General features: G+C 42.8%; 1 protein-coding gene across 6 annotated transcripts in view; it reads right to left on the bottom strand.

The window, feature by feature from the left end:
- Window positions 1–520: 520 nt before the first annotated feature.
- The window catches only part of EPS8L2 (EPS8 signaling adaptor L2), a 110506-nt gene continuing 94444 nt past the window's right edge, over window positions 521–16582 (bottom strand). For 4 of the 6 annotated variants that reach the window (XM_073347140.2, XM_073347143.2, XM_073347141.2 and 1 more), the window contains 10 exons: window positions 15653–15727; window positions 14635–14783; window positions 14208–14334; window positions 12877–12992; window positions 9206–9317; window positions 7707–7826; window positions 4853–4985; window positions 2474–2657; window positions 1340–1469; window positions 521–981 (listed from right to left, as the gene is read on the bottom strand). In XM_073347140.2, the coding sequence (XP_073203241.1) occupies window positions 910–981; window positions 1340–1469; window positions 2474–2657; window positions 4853–4985; window positions 7707–7826; window positions 9206–9317; window positions 12877–12992; window positions 14208–14334; window positions 14635–14783; window positions 15653–15727 (1218 nt within the window). In that variant the 3' untranslated portion in view covers window positions 521–909. Of the gene's footprint in view, window positions 982–1339; window positions 1470–2473; window positions 2658–4848; window positions 4986–7706; window positions 7827–9205; window positions 9318–12876; window positions 12993–14207; window positions 14335–14634; window positions 14784–15652; window positions 15728–16582 lie in introns of those variants that run through there. The other 2 variants (XM_073347142.2, XM_073347145.2) reach the window with 2 other exon arrangements.

The raw sequence follows: 16582 nt of genomic DNA, 5'->3' as shown, positions 1-16582 counted from the left end.
TCTCCTGTTGGTAATAGCTTTTGTAGTGGTAAACACCCATTTTTTTCATGGTTTGTGTGTATAAAAAGATCTTCTGTACTTTCCACAGTATGCATCCGATGAAGTGAGCTGTAGCTCACGAAAGCTTATGCTCAAATAAATTGATTAGTCTCTAAGGTGCCACAAGTACTCCTTTTCTTTTTGCGAATACAGACTAACACGGCTGTTACTCTGAAACACACACTATTGTAATTTCATCTTCACACACTATTGTAATTTCATCTTCAGGCACAGACAGGCCCAGCCCTTGTTTTAAAATGTTTAAAGCTTGGGAGGAGCCCAGGGGTAGAACAGAGAGAGGAAACTTAACTGCTGCTGGGCCTTCATGAACAGGGAAACCCAGGATACTGTTGCTTAGTGTCTCTGTCACAGACAAGAAGGAAACAAGGGGGGGGGAAAGCTCTAGTGTTTATGGTACAGAAACTCTAAGCAATTCGTGCAGTCCTTTGTTGGGAGAATTATTTCTAGCCTTCTTTTTAGAGCTTTATCAGATCAATGGAGAGCCATATAGCAGTATATTATAAGGTTCTGGTGGTTTAACTTGAATCCAGCCTTGCCTCATACATTTAGAATCCCATGAATTCAGATCCTGCTCATGCTCTGGACTGCATACACATAAAATTTCTGTATAAAATATATAGATATAAAAATAATATTTCATGCAATACTAAAACTTCTCTCTCAGCATGATAGCATATTCGTGAATGAGTATCCTCCTTATCAACAGTGTTCCAGGAATTGTCAGTTTGATGGCAGTTACACTGGTAGGTGATGGTCTCTGTAGTCTCTTTCATTTTGATCGGGGATCGGTGCTGTTATTCCCTTTTTCTGCACTACTATGATAAATAGTTGAAAAAAGCAGATAGAATTTTAAAGAGCAGAATCACTCCTCTCATGGCGACGTTTCATAATTTCTTGGAGCTCTGAATCCCCTCCACATTTCTGGAATGGCAACAAAACATAAAGAGTTTGAACTTCAAAACTGCTTACAGCTTAACCTAAATAAGCTATATAGAATGCTGTCAAGGTGGAGCTGCTTTCAAGGAGATAGGGAATAAGTTAATAGGCCAGATCTTTCCATTAAACTAGGTTGATTTGCACCAGCTGAGGATCTGGCCCAATGTTTCTAAATTGTAGTTTTCACAAGATTTCTATTAGTTTTCATGCTAAAACAAGTGTTCAGCAGGACTCTTATCATGGTTAATATAAGTGTGTTTCTTAAAATGCCTGTTCAATAGAGCTTGCTAGTATTTTGTGCTACTGGCTTCCATACTAATAGGATTTTGTGAAAACTTCTTACCTCCAGGAGAGATTTTTGCACTGTAATTTTACTGTATACCCTGGCTCCTTCGTTACACACTTTCTTCAATTCCTCCTTATTCAGAGAGAAAAGCTGGGCCCCTGTAAGTATGCCAAGATGTTCCACGGTCCTAGAAAAACACAAGTAATGAAAGGCATGTGATACAAATGGGTCAGAAGAAGGAGAAAAATGGAGTGAGAAGTCTATGAAGGTTTGCCCTCTTATGGCAGTGTCCACTCAATGAGCAGTCAACATATGAGATTAGGCTCTGTCTCCATATATATTTAATATTATTAAGAAAAGTTAGCAGCCCATATTTAGTTATTATACTTAATTATAATCTCTAGGTAAGAGGTGTTTAGGAATTACAGCCCAGACATGGGATCCAGTTCTAACCCTAATTCTCATATTGACTCTCTCTGCAGTCTTGAGCAAGTCACTTAGGGCCAGATTTTTAAAGGTACTTAGGTGCCTAAAGATATAGATAGGATTTAGTGAGATTTTCAAGAAGTGCCTAAGCTACCAACTCCTATTGATATTAAACAGAGTTAGGCACCTGAACTTTTTCAGTATCCCACCAGGTGCCTCACTATCTCTAGGCATCTAAACACCTCTAAAAATCTGGCCCTTAGCCTTTCGGTGCCCCAGTGAAATAACTACTTTTGCAAAGTGCTTTGGGATTCTCAGCAGTAAGGTGTTTTTCTGTGAATTAACCCTGTCATCCAGGGTTGATCCTACTGGGAGATGCTAACTGGGTTCTGCTGACCACTGGGTCCTGCTTGCTCGTTCCATCTTGGATATAAGGGAGGTGGGAGTGCTCCCCTGAAGAGGTGGTGTAGAGATTGAACAGTCCTCAGGGAGGAACTGTAGGAGTAGCCACAGCTAGAGAGAAGACACCGGCTGGTATTTGTGTTACATTGATTGTCTCTTTGTCAGTAAACCAAAAGCCCTAGGAGTAGTTTGGACTCTGTACTTGCTGTGCATACTGTGTTAAGAGCAGGGTAGAAATGTCACCTGCTCACAGGTTTTATAAATTAAACAAATATAAACATCCTGTAATCCAATAAAAATGTCAAAAGCTGCCTCCTTTTCAATGAAAGTTCAGCATCTCACGTAGCAGCTGTGTAGATTTACCCTTTGCTGAAGGAATTTGCTTCCAGCCATGCTTTGACCTCTTCAGCGCTTGATTCAAACATCAGGGGCACAGCAACTTGCTGAGTCTTCTCCACCTTAAAGTTTCTCTGGGGGAGCTGAACTTTACTATTAGTGATCTTCTTCAGCAGCTCATCGTTCACCTCATCCATATGATGGATAAGTTCTGGAAAATGGAGCACACTTTCAGGTGACAAATTAGAGACCGGAGATGAAATTCTGTCTTAAGTCACAACCAGTGAAAATCAGTGAGGTTGCATAAGGTGTAAGTAAAGGCAGAATTTGACTCTGCAGCTCTATTAACTCTGTAAAAAAACACACTCAAGAGAGGAAATCAAGGAAGCTTAATCATGTGGTTAACTTTAAAGACGGTGCTTAAGTGCTTTGCGGGATGGGTGAGACATGACATTTTGACCATGAAACCTGCTTCAGGAACAAAGTGTAAAGGAAACATATAATGTGCCATCACCTTAGTAGCAACATGCTGAACAAACTGTAGGATTCTCTCATGTCCCACAGGCCCCAAAGCTAGCGCCCATCTTTTCAAATTCCTTTTTCAGCTTTTGAGGTCTGAAAACCTCCTTTCATGCTTTAAATGCTGTATTTCCACAATACCTCTTCCGATGGAGGGAATGCAAAATAACAGCTAGACACAAGTCCCTGTAGCAGAGTTTTAGGCTGATTTTAGTTTTCAAAAAGCTAGGTGAGAATCAGTCCTGGGGTGACTTGCTCCTAGGATGAGTGAGTGGTTGGGTGCAGGTATTGTGTCCCTGAGTCCTGCAATGCAAGATCCTAGCTTAAGTTCTAAAGCAACTCCTGCAGGGCTAATTGGAGAATCTTGGAATAGTTGTTGGTGATCCTGAGAGCAAGGAGACAGATAGCAGAGACGGCATTGTGTTATGTAGTTACTAGCCACCATATCAGGACTGGACAGTACTGACATATGGACACAGGGTAAATCCCTCCTCCTGTGTCTTACCTCTCTAACTAATACCTGAGGGATCTGTCTCTCTCTTTTTTTTTTTTTAACATGGTGGTAATGATTGAATGGTTGTGTATTCAGTTCTCAGTTAAATGAATTGTTGCAATGGGATTTCTAGTTCACAAGATGATTATAACTATTAAAGCTGTATAATTTCCAGTTGGTAAAGAAACCCTTCTCTATCATGGTGCACAATGGCAAACTTTATGGGGCATGATTAAATTTCATTTAATAAACGTGTATTCTAAGGGGCACTATTAACCAAACCATGATTTGTAAGGTGTGAGAAAAATGAACACATACCTATAGACCGCCTTACTTTTAGCTGGCTGGATCTTTACTAAAGTCAGAGCTGGTTGGGAAACTATTACTGAAAAGTGCTTGGTGACCCAAAGAGCTGGGTGATTTCTTTTGGAGCCAGAAGTCTAGCACACTTTTAAAGTGAAGACATTATAAATATATGACAATTAAAAAAGATAAGGGGTTGTTTATTTTGCAATAACCATCCACACAATGCATTGGAGTGTGCGGAGTACTACAGGTTTTGTACAGTAGAGAATAGGTAAAAGAAAAAATAAAGAAAAAATTGTGGGGGAAGACATGGTTGCTGCAACATATAGTAGTAGGTGCCTGAATAGCCACTTAGTAGGCGGCTAAACACAGGGGGAGTGAGATTGGTGCAGCACACACCTTGCAGCTCATGGGGAGGAGAGGTTAAGGTGTTTTTAAGCTGCTCCTGATTCTGGGCTGCTGTGGGGCCTACAATGCAGTTTGCGCAGCCCTGCGGGCCGTGTAAGTTGCAGCAGCTTCCTCAGGGCTGCTCTGTGGAGCACAGCCCAGAATCTTAACAGTGCTGCAACCCTGCCTCATTGTGCCTCTTATGGCCCCAGCCCTGGCATGCCCCCTAGACCAGGCTTTGCACAGGGAGTCTCGGAAAGCAGCTTCCTGGCTGTCTTCCATAGTGACTGCACTGGGGGAATCCTCCCCTGGCCAGAACCACAGTTCTTACAGCCCCTGTGTGCTGCACTGGCCCTTTTATATGGCATAAAGAGGCCTGAGTGGGGGGTGAAGATCTTTCCCCATTTTCTGCTGCCTATGTCATATTTAGGTACTTAAATATGGATTTAGGTACATAGATTTAGGCCCATATACACAGTGACTAAGGAAACTAACAGATGAACAGTTTTTAGAAAAGGAAATAAAGAAGAAATCCACTAGCACCCAATACAAACAAAGGAAAGAACACTCTGGTGGAAGCTTCTCAGTTTAAATCTAGGTTCCAGAACTGCAGTGCCAAGTTGTTTGGACTGTGTATTGTGAAACAATATCGCATGTCTGAGTTGTGGTAAACGGTAAGAACCCTGGTACTATGCACCTACGTTCTTTGGCATTGTGAGGAGAGTTCCCGGCTAACATTTCACTTCCCCATTTATCACCAGCATAGCTACCAGGAATCCTGTGAGTAGGGCTGGCAGGGCCAATTCCTCTCGGACTCAAGTCTCCTTTGTACTTCTGGTTAGAATAAAAAATAAAAGGGATTTTATTAAGTAAAATATTTTTTCAGCATTATTAAATATTTGTCCCCCCACAACCATAGTAGATTAGAGCGCAGTGGGCCACGTCCTCAGCTGTTCTGTAAACTGGTCTAGCTCTATTGAAGTTAACATGTAATGATGAGAAACTGTACTTGACCAGCTGCCATTTAATTCTGTGTTTTACACCATCCATGAAATTGAATCAAGGGTCTCCATTAGCTGAGGCATGAATATTCACACGCTGTTGCCACCTGCTATCTCAGGTTGCATGAAGGCCTCACTGTTGTGTTGTTGAAATCATGCCAAGCTAAATGTGATCATACACAGTTGGCCCTGCAAAGTCCAAAGCTCATTGCTTAATGACTTGCCACAGGGCTTTTTAAAAGGTACTAATTTACAGCGCTGCCAGCTCCCAGGATTTTATCAGGAACTTTGCAGTAATGAGGGATTTTCTGAAAGTCCCCACTCCAGCTGTCAAGTGGTTTTGTGAGGATCTCAGTTTTTTTAAATGAAAGGTTAGCCTCCTGCACTTATGACTGTTGAAAAGCCAGAAAATGTGACATGAGTGGCCCCTAAGGCTCAGAATCCATACGGCAAAGGAATTGTATGATATCTTTAATGGTTCGTGCTTTTTAAATCAATCTCACTCCACTCCAGTCTATCTCCTCTTGCACTCCAGGGTTTTTGAATACCTGGGGCTGACAATACTGAATTTGTCTTCTGCCTATCTGCCTGTAGGTGACGTTTCACTGCCATTTTAGATCAATAATTCATCATTTACACTAGCTTGGCAAGAGCCTTTCATCAGTACATGAAGTTTTCAATGGCTTGGCCATATAATCACAGAACAAAAAATCATTATGCTTAAAATTGTGAAATTCGACTGCCACCCACTTGTAAGAGATGCGATTAGATGAGGTAGGCAGGTGGCAATTTGTGACTACTGACTGGCTAAGAATTGCGTGTCTCCTATTCTCTTTATTATCCTATTTCCATCAACCCTGACTCGCTTGCTTGTGTCACCCACCTGTTCAATCTTGTAAACTCTTTGGGACAGGGACTGTCATTTTACTATGTATTTATACAGTGCCTAGCACAACGGAGCCCTGACATGGTTGCTTTCTAGTGGTTACCACAGTATAAAAGTTAATTAATAATTAGTAATAACAGAAAAGAGAACAGATGACCATGAGGCTATCTTGACGGGGGGTGATGTAATCTCATGGTTAAGCCATAGGACTAGGACGTTGGAGAGCTAGATTTTATTCGCAGCTCTGTCACTGACTTGGTGAGTGACTTCTTCCTTTCCATGGGACTACTCACAGTAGTAAAGTTAAGCACCTGCGTAAGTGTTTGCAGGATTGGGGCCTTAAGACCTGATTCTCAGAAGTGCTGAGCACCCACCACTCCATGTCAAATCAATGGGAGCTGCAGGGGCTTAGTCCCCATGACATCAGACCCTTAATCACCTTGGCCCAGATCCTTAATGGTATTTAGGCACCTAACTCCCACCAATTTCAATGAGAGTTGGGTGCCTAAATCCCTCTGTGAATCTGGAGTTTTGTGCCTGTTTCCTCATATGTCATTATGCCTATGGTGATCATGATAATGACCCACCCTCCCAGCAATGCTACAAGGGCTAGTTCATTAACAGCTCTACATTACTTTGAGATCCTTGAATGGAAGGCTAGAGATGTGCCAAATGCCTGCAAGCTGGTGGAGGGGGCTAGCTGGCTCAGGAACAAAACCAAAGGCCTGATTTCTATTGCCCTGCAGCTTGCACAGGGATTTCAACCAGTGCACAGTGGTTGTGAAATGCCAATGAGTCAGAGCTGGTAGTATTTACTCCCGCATTGCAATGGAGTCAGTGACAACATAGTGCAGAGCAATGATGACTCAGGCCTTTTGGTAAGCGAGTATGGCTTCTCTGAGGTCTTTCTTGGTGGTGTGGGGCAGTGGTTCTCAACTAGGGACCTGGGGTTTATGGGGGGCCTCCAAGCAGGGCCAGCATTAGACTCACTGGGGCCCAGGGCAGAAAGCTGAAGCCCCACCGCATGAGGCTGAAGCCCAGGTCCCTGAGCCCCGCCACCCAGGACGGAAGCTGAAGCCTGAGCTATGTAGCTTTGTGGGGCAGGCAAATAACCTGCTTGCTACCCCTGAACACCGACCCTGGCTTTTATAGGCAGAAAACCAGTTTATTGTGGCACAGGTGGGCTGTGGAGTTTTTATAGCATGTTGGGGTGGAGGGGGAGCTTAGAAAGAAAAAGATTGAGAACCTCTGGTGTAGGGCACATCTATGAAAACAAAGAAACTACAGGACTGTACATAAAGCAGAAAATCCCATCTCAAGCGATAACCTTATCCTCTAGCAACTGGGTGTGGAGCTGTATCTCCTCCAAGTGCCCAGCAGCTGTTTTCACAGGGTTTTCTGCTGAAAGCCTAATTGGGTCTTCATTGTGGAGCTTTACTTCATCACTCCACCCCCTACACCAGCTGTGAGGTGTCTACATAGGGCATTGACTCCCTAATAACGTTTAGGTGCGAGGACAGCACAACTCATGAAAATCTATACAGTCCAGGAGAGGGTGTCTTAAAAGGTCTACAAGTATCCCCCCACCCCTTTTTTTTAATGCCTACTGAAGCTGGCCATAAGCAGAGGCTGATTATGCACCGCAGCTGATCACCGATGAAACATCACCTGACTATAGAGCTGTTCATAATCTTCCAGTTTCACCACGTCCAGGATGTTATAGGGGACATAACCAGCCTGCCCGCTCCGGTTTAGCAGTTTCCACCACTGCTTATTATCTTCCAACACCTGTGAGGGAGAAAATGTAATTCAGCCATTGAGACCATCAGGCATTCATGACACATGCAAGGTAACAAAAATTTCACATCTTTGCATGGGCTTGCAGTGGAAAAAACACACAATTATATGGGAGCTTTGTAATGCAGGCAAGGAAACTGCAACAGCTTCGTGTAACATTAAATTCCAATGTCACCTTAATAAACACTCCCTGAAAAGGATTGATAAAACAATCATAATAGTGGCCTATTGGGCAACAGCTCTGAGGAAAAATGTATCTAGTGTCCTTAGGAACCCCCAGCTCCCACTTAATTTGCATGTTGTTTTTTAAAGCTTTAGTTGATGAGAGAGATCATGTCTAGAAATGCTTGCCTTGCTTTTGCATTTTAAAAAACCTCCAAAAACTCTTTAACAGTGAATCCTGCCAGAGGTGGAAAAAGTGCTTGCAGGATTTTCATATAACCTAATGACAGCCCATCCATTACATAAACAGGACATGGAAAAGATGGTGTATTGGTAGCTGAATATCTTCCTCTTGGCATCATCACCTGTCTCTTCTTACAGGCTTTTTCTATTTTGAACTCCGATTAAAAATGATGTGTGAAAGCTGTCCTTAACCCAAAGATTTTGGAAACACATGCCTGGGCTTCAGTGTTTATTTGCATTAAGATTTTAATATAATTATATTTGACAAACCAAATGTCAGGTTTCCTACTCTACAGATTTGCGAACCCAATGTGATGCAACCGTACAATTATTCCAGATACATATTTAACAGAAGTCTGTCTCTTAATCCAATGTAGCCTTAACATGTAGACTAAAGTCATATCATGTATTTTGTGACAACAAAGTGTGTTACAATGAGAGAGACTGGTGTTGGTTAAAAATTTTGTATCACATTTTAGTGGAAAATAGTCCCCGAGTTCACCATCATACTGAAATTTAAGGCAGAAAGACCCTTCTTGCACCAAACAATGAATTTTAGTGGGGCTACTCACATGCTTAAAGGTGAGCATATTAAGCAAAGGTTTAAGTGCTTTGCTGCATTCAGGCCAGAGTGCTCAGTGCTGCAAGACTGAGCCTTCTGCTTGGAAATTGGGCTCAGTATGTTGTCAGACACTGTATTATAATATGCTTTTCTTTGCTGCTATTTTTTTCAACCGGAGTGTGGTCTCAAATCTCAGCTTAGCCCATGTGCTAAGGCACTGGAAAAGTACCAGCCTTCCTTTTCTTACTCAAATTTAAAGCTTACTATCCAAATGAAATTTCATGTTGCTATTCAGAACTTCCAGAGGAAAACTATTTGGGATTTTTCAGTCTCTTGGTGCATCATCTTTTCCTCTCTAGAAAGCAGGGACTACAAAGATTTGCTCCTGAGTTTATTAATTTACCTCCAGGACTTCATCCTTCAGCACTGAGAGTTCATTGGCATTTCGAGCAGTGAAATCGTAGCGGATTTTGGCATATTTCTTCGGCAGGGCCATCCCTTGTGCCTCAAAATTCCTTCAAGAGACAAAATGAGGTTATAATCAGGGCTCCTCTGACAGCCATGTCAGTAAAGCCAGTGCTGGAGGAACTGGTATTTGTAGTAACTATGTTAGCATGCAGCTAAAGAGACTGCAGATTGTTAATGGGGCAAAGGCCGTGGACAAGTCCCCTTTCCTTGTGACCAGGAAGTGAAAAGATTTTCATCACATTCCAGTAAAAAGTCCTACACAAATGGAAAGTGCAGGCTCTTCAACCAATGACCAGAGCATAGCTGTGAGGTTGATGTAAGCAGACCATACAAAAAGACAGATTTGTTCTCCATTCAGTAGTTTCTATGCTGAAATGAGGACTAAGACAATTTTGTGAGACACAGAAAACCCTTGAATTTACTGTACTGAAACAAAGTTATAGTAGCCAGCTAACCAGAGCATGTCAGCTGTTCATGCCATAAATCTGAGCAGACTTCATGGGCCTGATTCTATTGTGCCTTGGCACCCTGGGTAGCCATTTACACAGGTGCAAAATGGTTGTGAAACACTACCACTCTGCCCGGGGTAAATGACTTCTCAAGAGAGAAGCAGGCTCCTTATCTTGGGGAAGGGGAAGCTAATGTTTAAATGGTGTAAACTAGAACCAGGGAGATGTTTTCTCTATGGATCTTCAGGTCTGTGTGGCTATGCATTGCAGATGGCTGGGAGCTTTCTGTCTTTATAGCGAGTGTAAAATGAGCAGCCAAATTCTCCTCTGGTGGAGCTATGCTGGTGTAGCTCCATTGATGAATGCCAGCTGAGAATCTGGCCCAACCTTGCTAATGTCGTCCAAATATTATTTTAGCTTTGCATCCCTGGAATACACACACTCACATTCTTGATCTGTTTGTCTAGCTATTGACCCCCAGCCCATTGTGTGGTTTTGGAGTGTCTAGTAATAGTTCTTCCCCAAAAGGTGTGTTTCCCCCACAATCCTAACTTTTGATTGGCTTATAACCAGCACGTTGTTATGGAAACACATCCTCAGTGTCATGATTTTTTTAATTCTTATTATTCTAGTATGTCCTAAACCACCCTCTCCCCACCCAAAAACTGGCAACTGGGAGGTCTATGCCAAGTACAAAAGATGATGGCTCTTAAACATATATTAATATATGCTCCATTTTATGTGAGCAGTGGCCTACAGAGAACCAGCTGTGAGGTCTGCCATAAGATGTTGCCTCTAGTCTTCCTGGCTTGGGAGAACTTGTGTTCCAGGCAATAAATTGTCATAATAATTATAGCCTTGTACAGTATGTCAATAGCAAGTCTATGGTGCTGGCTGTGGTTTGGAATCGATTCACTGGCAGCCTGAATCTACTAGACAGGAAAGGGAGTGGTAACCTTTCCCAGCAGTTGCCCTGAAGGCAGGGAGAGAGAGGAATGTCTGAGTTGTATTTTTGTAGCATGCCCGCAGCAAAGTGAGTCACCAAGGGAAGGGCTGGCACTTGAGGAGTTTAACTGCAGAGAAACCTGCAGCAGGTTTTTTGCCCACCATTACTAAGACCAGGTCTACACTAGAACTTTTGCTGGTATAGCAGTGCCAGCTAAGCGGGCAGAGGGGTGGTGTTTGTGTGTGTGTGACACACACACACACACACACTTTTATACTAGCAAAAACCGTAGTGCTTTTGCTTGTATAGCTTATTTTGCTCAGGGTATTTGCATAAAACTTTTTTTGCCAGAACAAGCTGTGTTTACACTAGGAGGATTATACCAGCAAACCCTTTTTAGTGTAGACTTGGCCCTGATTCCGGAAAGTACTTAAGCATGTACTTAACTGGAATCAAGGCCTATATGACTACAGCTGTGTCATGGATGCTGCTAAATATAATCCTATCTGAAAGGTGGATAAGCTGGTAAAACGAGAAACATAAGGACAGCAAAGCCTGCTTGTGGGAATTTACTGATAAAAGAACTAAATGTCTGTAAGAATAAATTCTTCATGCACCAAAACTTTTTGAGAGAGATTTCTTTTATAACTGTGGCTGCTGCAAATTGATGTTACATCGATAAAACACTGCAAAATAAAAATTATTCAGATACTTAACTGATTTGTAATTCCTACCAAAGAACTCCCCATTCTGGCTATAAAAGGTGGAATGCAGTGGGCCACATGCTTTTCTTGAATATGGGCTTGTCTTCACACGCAGCGAAGATGCTTACAAGAAGATGCTTTTGTGGTGATGGGAGAGCTTCTCCTATTGGCGTACTTAATCCACCTCCTCGAGAGACGGTAGCAATGTCGATGGGAGAAGCTTTCCCGTCAACATAGTGCTGTGTACATGGGGGGCTAGTTCGGTATAACTGCATTGCTCAGGAATGTGGATTTTTCAAACCCCCGAGCGAGGTAGTTATACTGATATAGATCTGCAGTGTAGTCCTGGCCTCAGTCTACACCGGAGTTTATAATGTGTTCATTGATTTCCAATTAACTGGAACTGGCTAACATAGTTGATGGCATTTGAATTTTCCCAGACTCCTGCGTGTGGGCTGGGAGGGGGCACAGGAGGAGGGAGAGGGGGATATCACATCTGGCGTTCTGCTTTGGCTCATTAGAAAGAATTCTGAATCCTGAAGTTTAGATCTGATTCACATCTGAGCTTTTTGGGAGTTTGGATCTGGGGGTTTCAGCTCTGGAGTTGGCCCATCCTCATCTCCATGACAGTTTTTTAAATCACAACAGATACTAGAATAAGATGTTTTGGTAATAATAATAATGATAAATGCCTAGCTGTTATATAGAGCTGGTTGAATTGTTTTTTTTTTGAACAAAACTACTTCATTTAGAATATTTTGGGGAAAGTTTCAATTTGTTGAGGAGGGAGGAGGAATCTGAAACAATTTTGTTTAAAATGGGAATTTTCATTTTGATTTTTGACAAACCGAAACATTTTTTATTTAGAATTTTTCATTAAAAATCAAAAATGTTGTTGAAATCGCACTTTTTTTTTGCAAAATACTGCATTGTTCAACAACAGAAATCTCAGCAGAAAACTCTTGACCAGCTGTAGGTTTTAGCATGTATTCTATCCTTAAAGTGTGTTTCCCTAAACACGTAATACTAGGGGGAATGAACATAAAGGAGCAACCTAACTTCTGTAGCCATACAACTGTTCCACTTGAACAAACATTGCAACAGAGTATCCCAAACACAGGATAATTTGCAGGGAAACAGAACCTCCACCAACTTCTTAATGTCAGCACGATGGTCTGAAAATAAAAGTATACTGACTGACTGACAAAATCAGCTGATAATTCTTCCAAAGATGAAATGCACTTGGGGGTAACCCATTTCCTTGCATATGTGCTGATTAAAATGCTTTTCAGGCAGGCAATACATGCATGAATAATTATTTGACTGGTCTTTGGCATCTCTGGATGTAGACAACTAGCATGAATTAATGATAGCAAAGACATACCAAAGGGGGTGGCGGGTCGGAGGACAAATATCTTAGTATTTAGTTTTGTATTGTGATAATGCCTGGAGCCACCAATCAAGGATCACAGCTCCATTGTGCTAAGCACCGGGACTAGTACATTACCTATTTACATGTTGAGTAACACCTTGTTTAAAGGCATCCACTGCTTGTGTTTGCTCAGGCGTCTGGCCACGTTTTATTGATGAGTTACGATAGGGATATCCATTGGCTGATGACAGCTGGAAACGTAAAATGGAGTCATAGTGTTACTGAGAGAGCGTAAATCTGCATCGGATACAGGAAGGTGGTAGTTGTAAACTTATCGCCTGGAGTCTTTAAATCAAGATGGGCTGTCTTTCAAAAACAGATCCTCTAGTTGAAGCACAAGTTATTTTGCTTGTTTGTGGCTTGCTTACATTGTAGGGATTGGGAAGAATAATTCCCTCCGCTGGGTGAAATGCTAAGGTCTGTGTCATACAGGTCAGGCTGGCTGATCACAGTGTTCCGTTCTGGCCTTAAAATCCATGAATGTGTTTCCGAGTTTCTATAGTTTCTTCAGATTAGTAAACATAAATTCCGCTCTTGATCGACCCCTTTACTGTATTTCAGACTCCATCACAAACTCCATTGTAGCTCAATTAGGTCAAAGGATATTTTGTATATTTGGGAAGCCCCTGATGGCACCACCCCCCCTGAAGTATGGTGTGATTTTTGGGCTACTGCTGAAGAGGCCAGGATGCTGTAGATGGTAACTAGATTTCTGGATTTCTGGCCTCTGCTCTGTACAGTGTATATGCTATGGGTAAGTCTGCACTGCAAAAAAACACCCACTGTTGTGCATCTCAGAGCCCAGGGCTACAGACTCAGGCTTGCACTACAGCTATAAAAATAGCACTAGATGTTCCTGCTTGAGTTCTGAAACCCAGCAATGAGGGTGGGTCTCGGAGCCCGAGTTGGAACATCTGCACTGCCAGTTTTAACACCAGAGTGTAACCCTGAATCTATAGAGCCAGGCTCTGAGGTTCACAGCTGCAGGTTTTTGGGTGTTGGGTTTTTTTTGCAGTGCAGACCTGCCCTATGAGATTTAGTACTGGCAACAGAGAGCTCGGAACCTGGGTTCTAACCCAACCAACCCACTGACTCTTTGCACCTGATTCCCCGCTCACACCAGCATAAAACTGGTGAACTCCATTGAATTCAATGGCATTTCACTGCAGTAATGGAGTGGAGAATAAAGCCCATTGCCTCATCTCAAGAAAGTCAGTAGATATCACGTCTGCATCAACCCAGCGGAAAAACAGCAAGGCTCTTGCTGTGAACCTGGCATTTGTCCCTGACAGCTTGGAAATACAGGACCAGATCTGTAGCTGGTGTAAACTGGGATAGCAGAGGATCTGGCCTGCTGGCCGAGTAAGTTGGTAGAAAAGGAAGATGACTTGCGTCATGAGACCTACCTCTTCTTGTAAATGTCCAATGTCTATTTCCCATGGGGCTCCGCGGAAGATTTCCTGGGGCGGCTCCCATCCATTGCGGAACTTTGGGATGTAGGTTGGGACAACAGCCTCTCTAGGCCATTCCGCTCTTAGAAGATGGGAGGGAAAAATTATATGCAGAGTGAGATCCTCAAATGATACATTTCTAGGACCCAAGTCCCCATTGCCCTGCACCCGCTGACATTTCTTACATCAGTGCAGAGGGTGTAAATAGCCACACAGGTGCAGAAAAACAGTGAATCAGGCCCCTAGTTTTTCAACCTATTGGATGAAATCCTGCCCTCATGCTCAGCCCCCCTGAACGGGCTACAGAAGTGAAATGCTGCTCTGAATTGTTCTTAGAACTTGGAAATCTGCTGATTGTCCCTTTGCCCAGACTAACTCTCACCTGGATCTGGTCCACGTCTCGCCCATGGACTCCCAGAGCATCATCTCTTTTGGTGTCAAGTGTCCTCTCAGGAAATCTATGGTGTCTTTAGAGAGAAGCGGGCTGAGGATAGACCTTGCGAGTTCAGGGCCTCCACAGCTATGGACGATCTAGGTCACATACACACAATGCCAGTTACAAACTTTCACTTCATGAACAAATCCCACAATCTCAAACTGAAAATCAATTTCTCTGAGCTTCTCATTGAAACTGGGAATCTCTCATAGTATTTCAGGGCAAATATTGAGTAATATTTGCTTGAAACTGGGGCCCAGGGCCACTCCAAATTGAAACCATATTTTGTTCTCACTACTGTAGGCCCTAAGTCTGAAAAGGCTCGCAACCCTAGTTAATAGTTTGAGCCACATTCAAGTTTGTAATTAAACCTGAACCCAGATGAGTGTTATGCTGTTTCAAGGTTTGGCTGTGAATTCGTCGTGCAGTTTTGCACAGTAGTCTGAATTCCCATATGCTCCCTGCAAGTGCCCCGGATAAAAATAGGTGGTGGGTGTCTGAGGATTTCAGAGCTGTCCTAATCTAACAAGTGAGGTGCTTGGCTATGTACTGCCCCTCTGACTTTCTGCAATGGCTGCCATCTTGGTTATGATCAGGGACGGCCAATGCTAAGAACACAAGACTCTATAGTTTGAACTAAAGGACTGAATCTTGTGAGCAGGAACTGTACTAGACTGTGAGGAACACACAACATGCCCCAAACATTGGTTACAGTTGCACCTGCTAGCATTCTGGGATAATTTGGGGAGCTACATGCCCACGGTTGGCGTTGCTACAATGCTGATCACTAATGCAGGATCAGCTTCTGTGCTCCCTTCTTACCTTGCACTTGTACAGCAAATACTGGCATGCCTGCCCTTAGCTGGGTCATGTCCCAGTATCTTTCTGTCTCTCTTATTCTCTGCTGGTGCTGCCTTTTATACAGGCACATTAGTAAGAATAAGAATTGTATTTAAAGGGTTACCAGTTCCAGTGGCCCAAACAGGAAATGCACTAGTTCTGAAGCACTTGGGTTCTGGATATGCTTTCTCAGTTTGGCCTGAAAAGAGAAGAATCCCAGATTGATCCAAACCTGGCTTTTGGTTCCTGTCTTCTGTGATACAGACAGATTACTGTTTTCTGGTACTTTCCCTTACTGTAGGAGACTGAGAACTAAAAAAAATAAATGGTTAGCTTCCAATCATGAGATCTAGCCCAAGTGACGCAATGATTTTGGGTGTCTCAATTCTTTTTTCTTTTTTTCCTTTGGTGTCCATTTTGAAACACCATAAAGAGGCCTGATTTTTCAGAAAGTGCCAAGCATCTGCCCTCTGAAAATCAAAACCTTTCAAGGTGTTTTGAGTTGGGAACCCAAAAGCATTGGTCATTTTTGAAAACCTGGACCATAAAGTTCTGGGTAGAGAGAAGGGTCTAGAACTTCAGGGGTATTTAGACATTGACCCCATTGTGAGCTATGTGCCCAGCAAATGTATTCAGCAAATTACCAACAGGGAAAATTCTTCAGTGAGGCCTGGGTTACACCTAAAACTTAGGTCGACCTAGCTGCATTGTTCAAGGCTGTGTGTGACATCATTAAGTTGACCTAAATCCCACTGTAGACATGCAGCTAACTTGACGGAAAAAAATTCTTCTGTCAACCTAGCTACCACTTCTTGGAGAGGTGGATTTACTACAGTGATGGAAAAACCCCTTCCATCGATTTGGGAAGCATCTATGCTACAGTGGCACAGCTGCACCACTGTAGTGTAGACAGGGCCGAAGGCCTTGTATATATTTGGGGGTTTGTACCAATGTATCTAGAGAAGTTGTTGGCCACTGATTGCGGAATCCCAGGCACAGTCAAGGCTTAAATGCTCTGCCTTTTGAACTGGGCTGTGTTGCAAAGGAAGAACAA

Source organism: Lepidochelys kempii, chromosome 6, assembly GCF_965140285.1.
Source record: "Lepidochelys kempii isolate rLepKem1 chromosome 6, rLepKem1.hap1, whole genome shotgun sequence".
NCBI classification, from domain to species: Eukaryota; Metazoa; Chordata; order Testudines; family Cheloniidae; genus Lepidochelys; species Lepidochelys kempii.
Note: the sequence above shows the minus strand (reverse complement) of the source record. Positions and strands in the feature narration are given on the sequence as shown.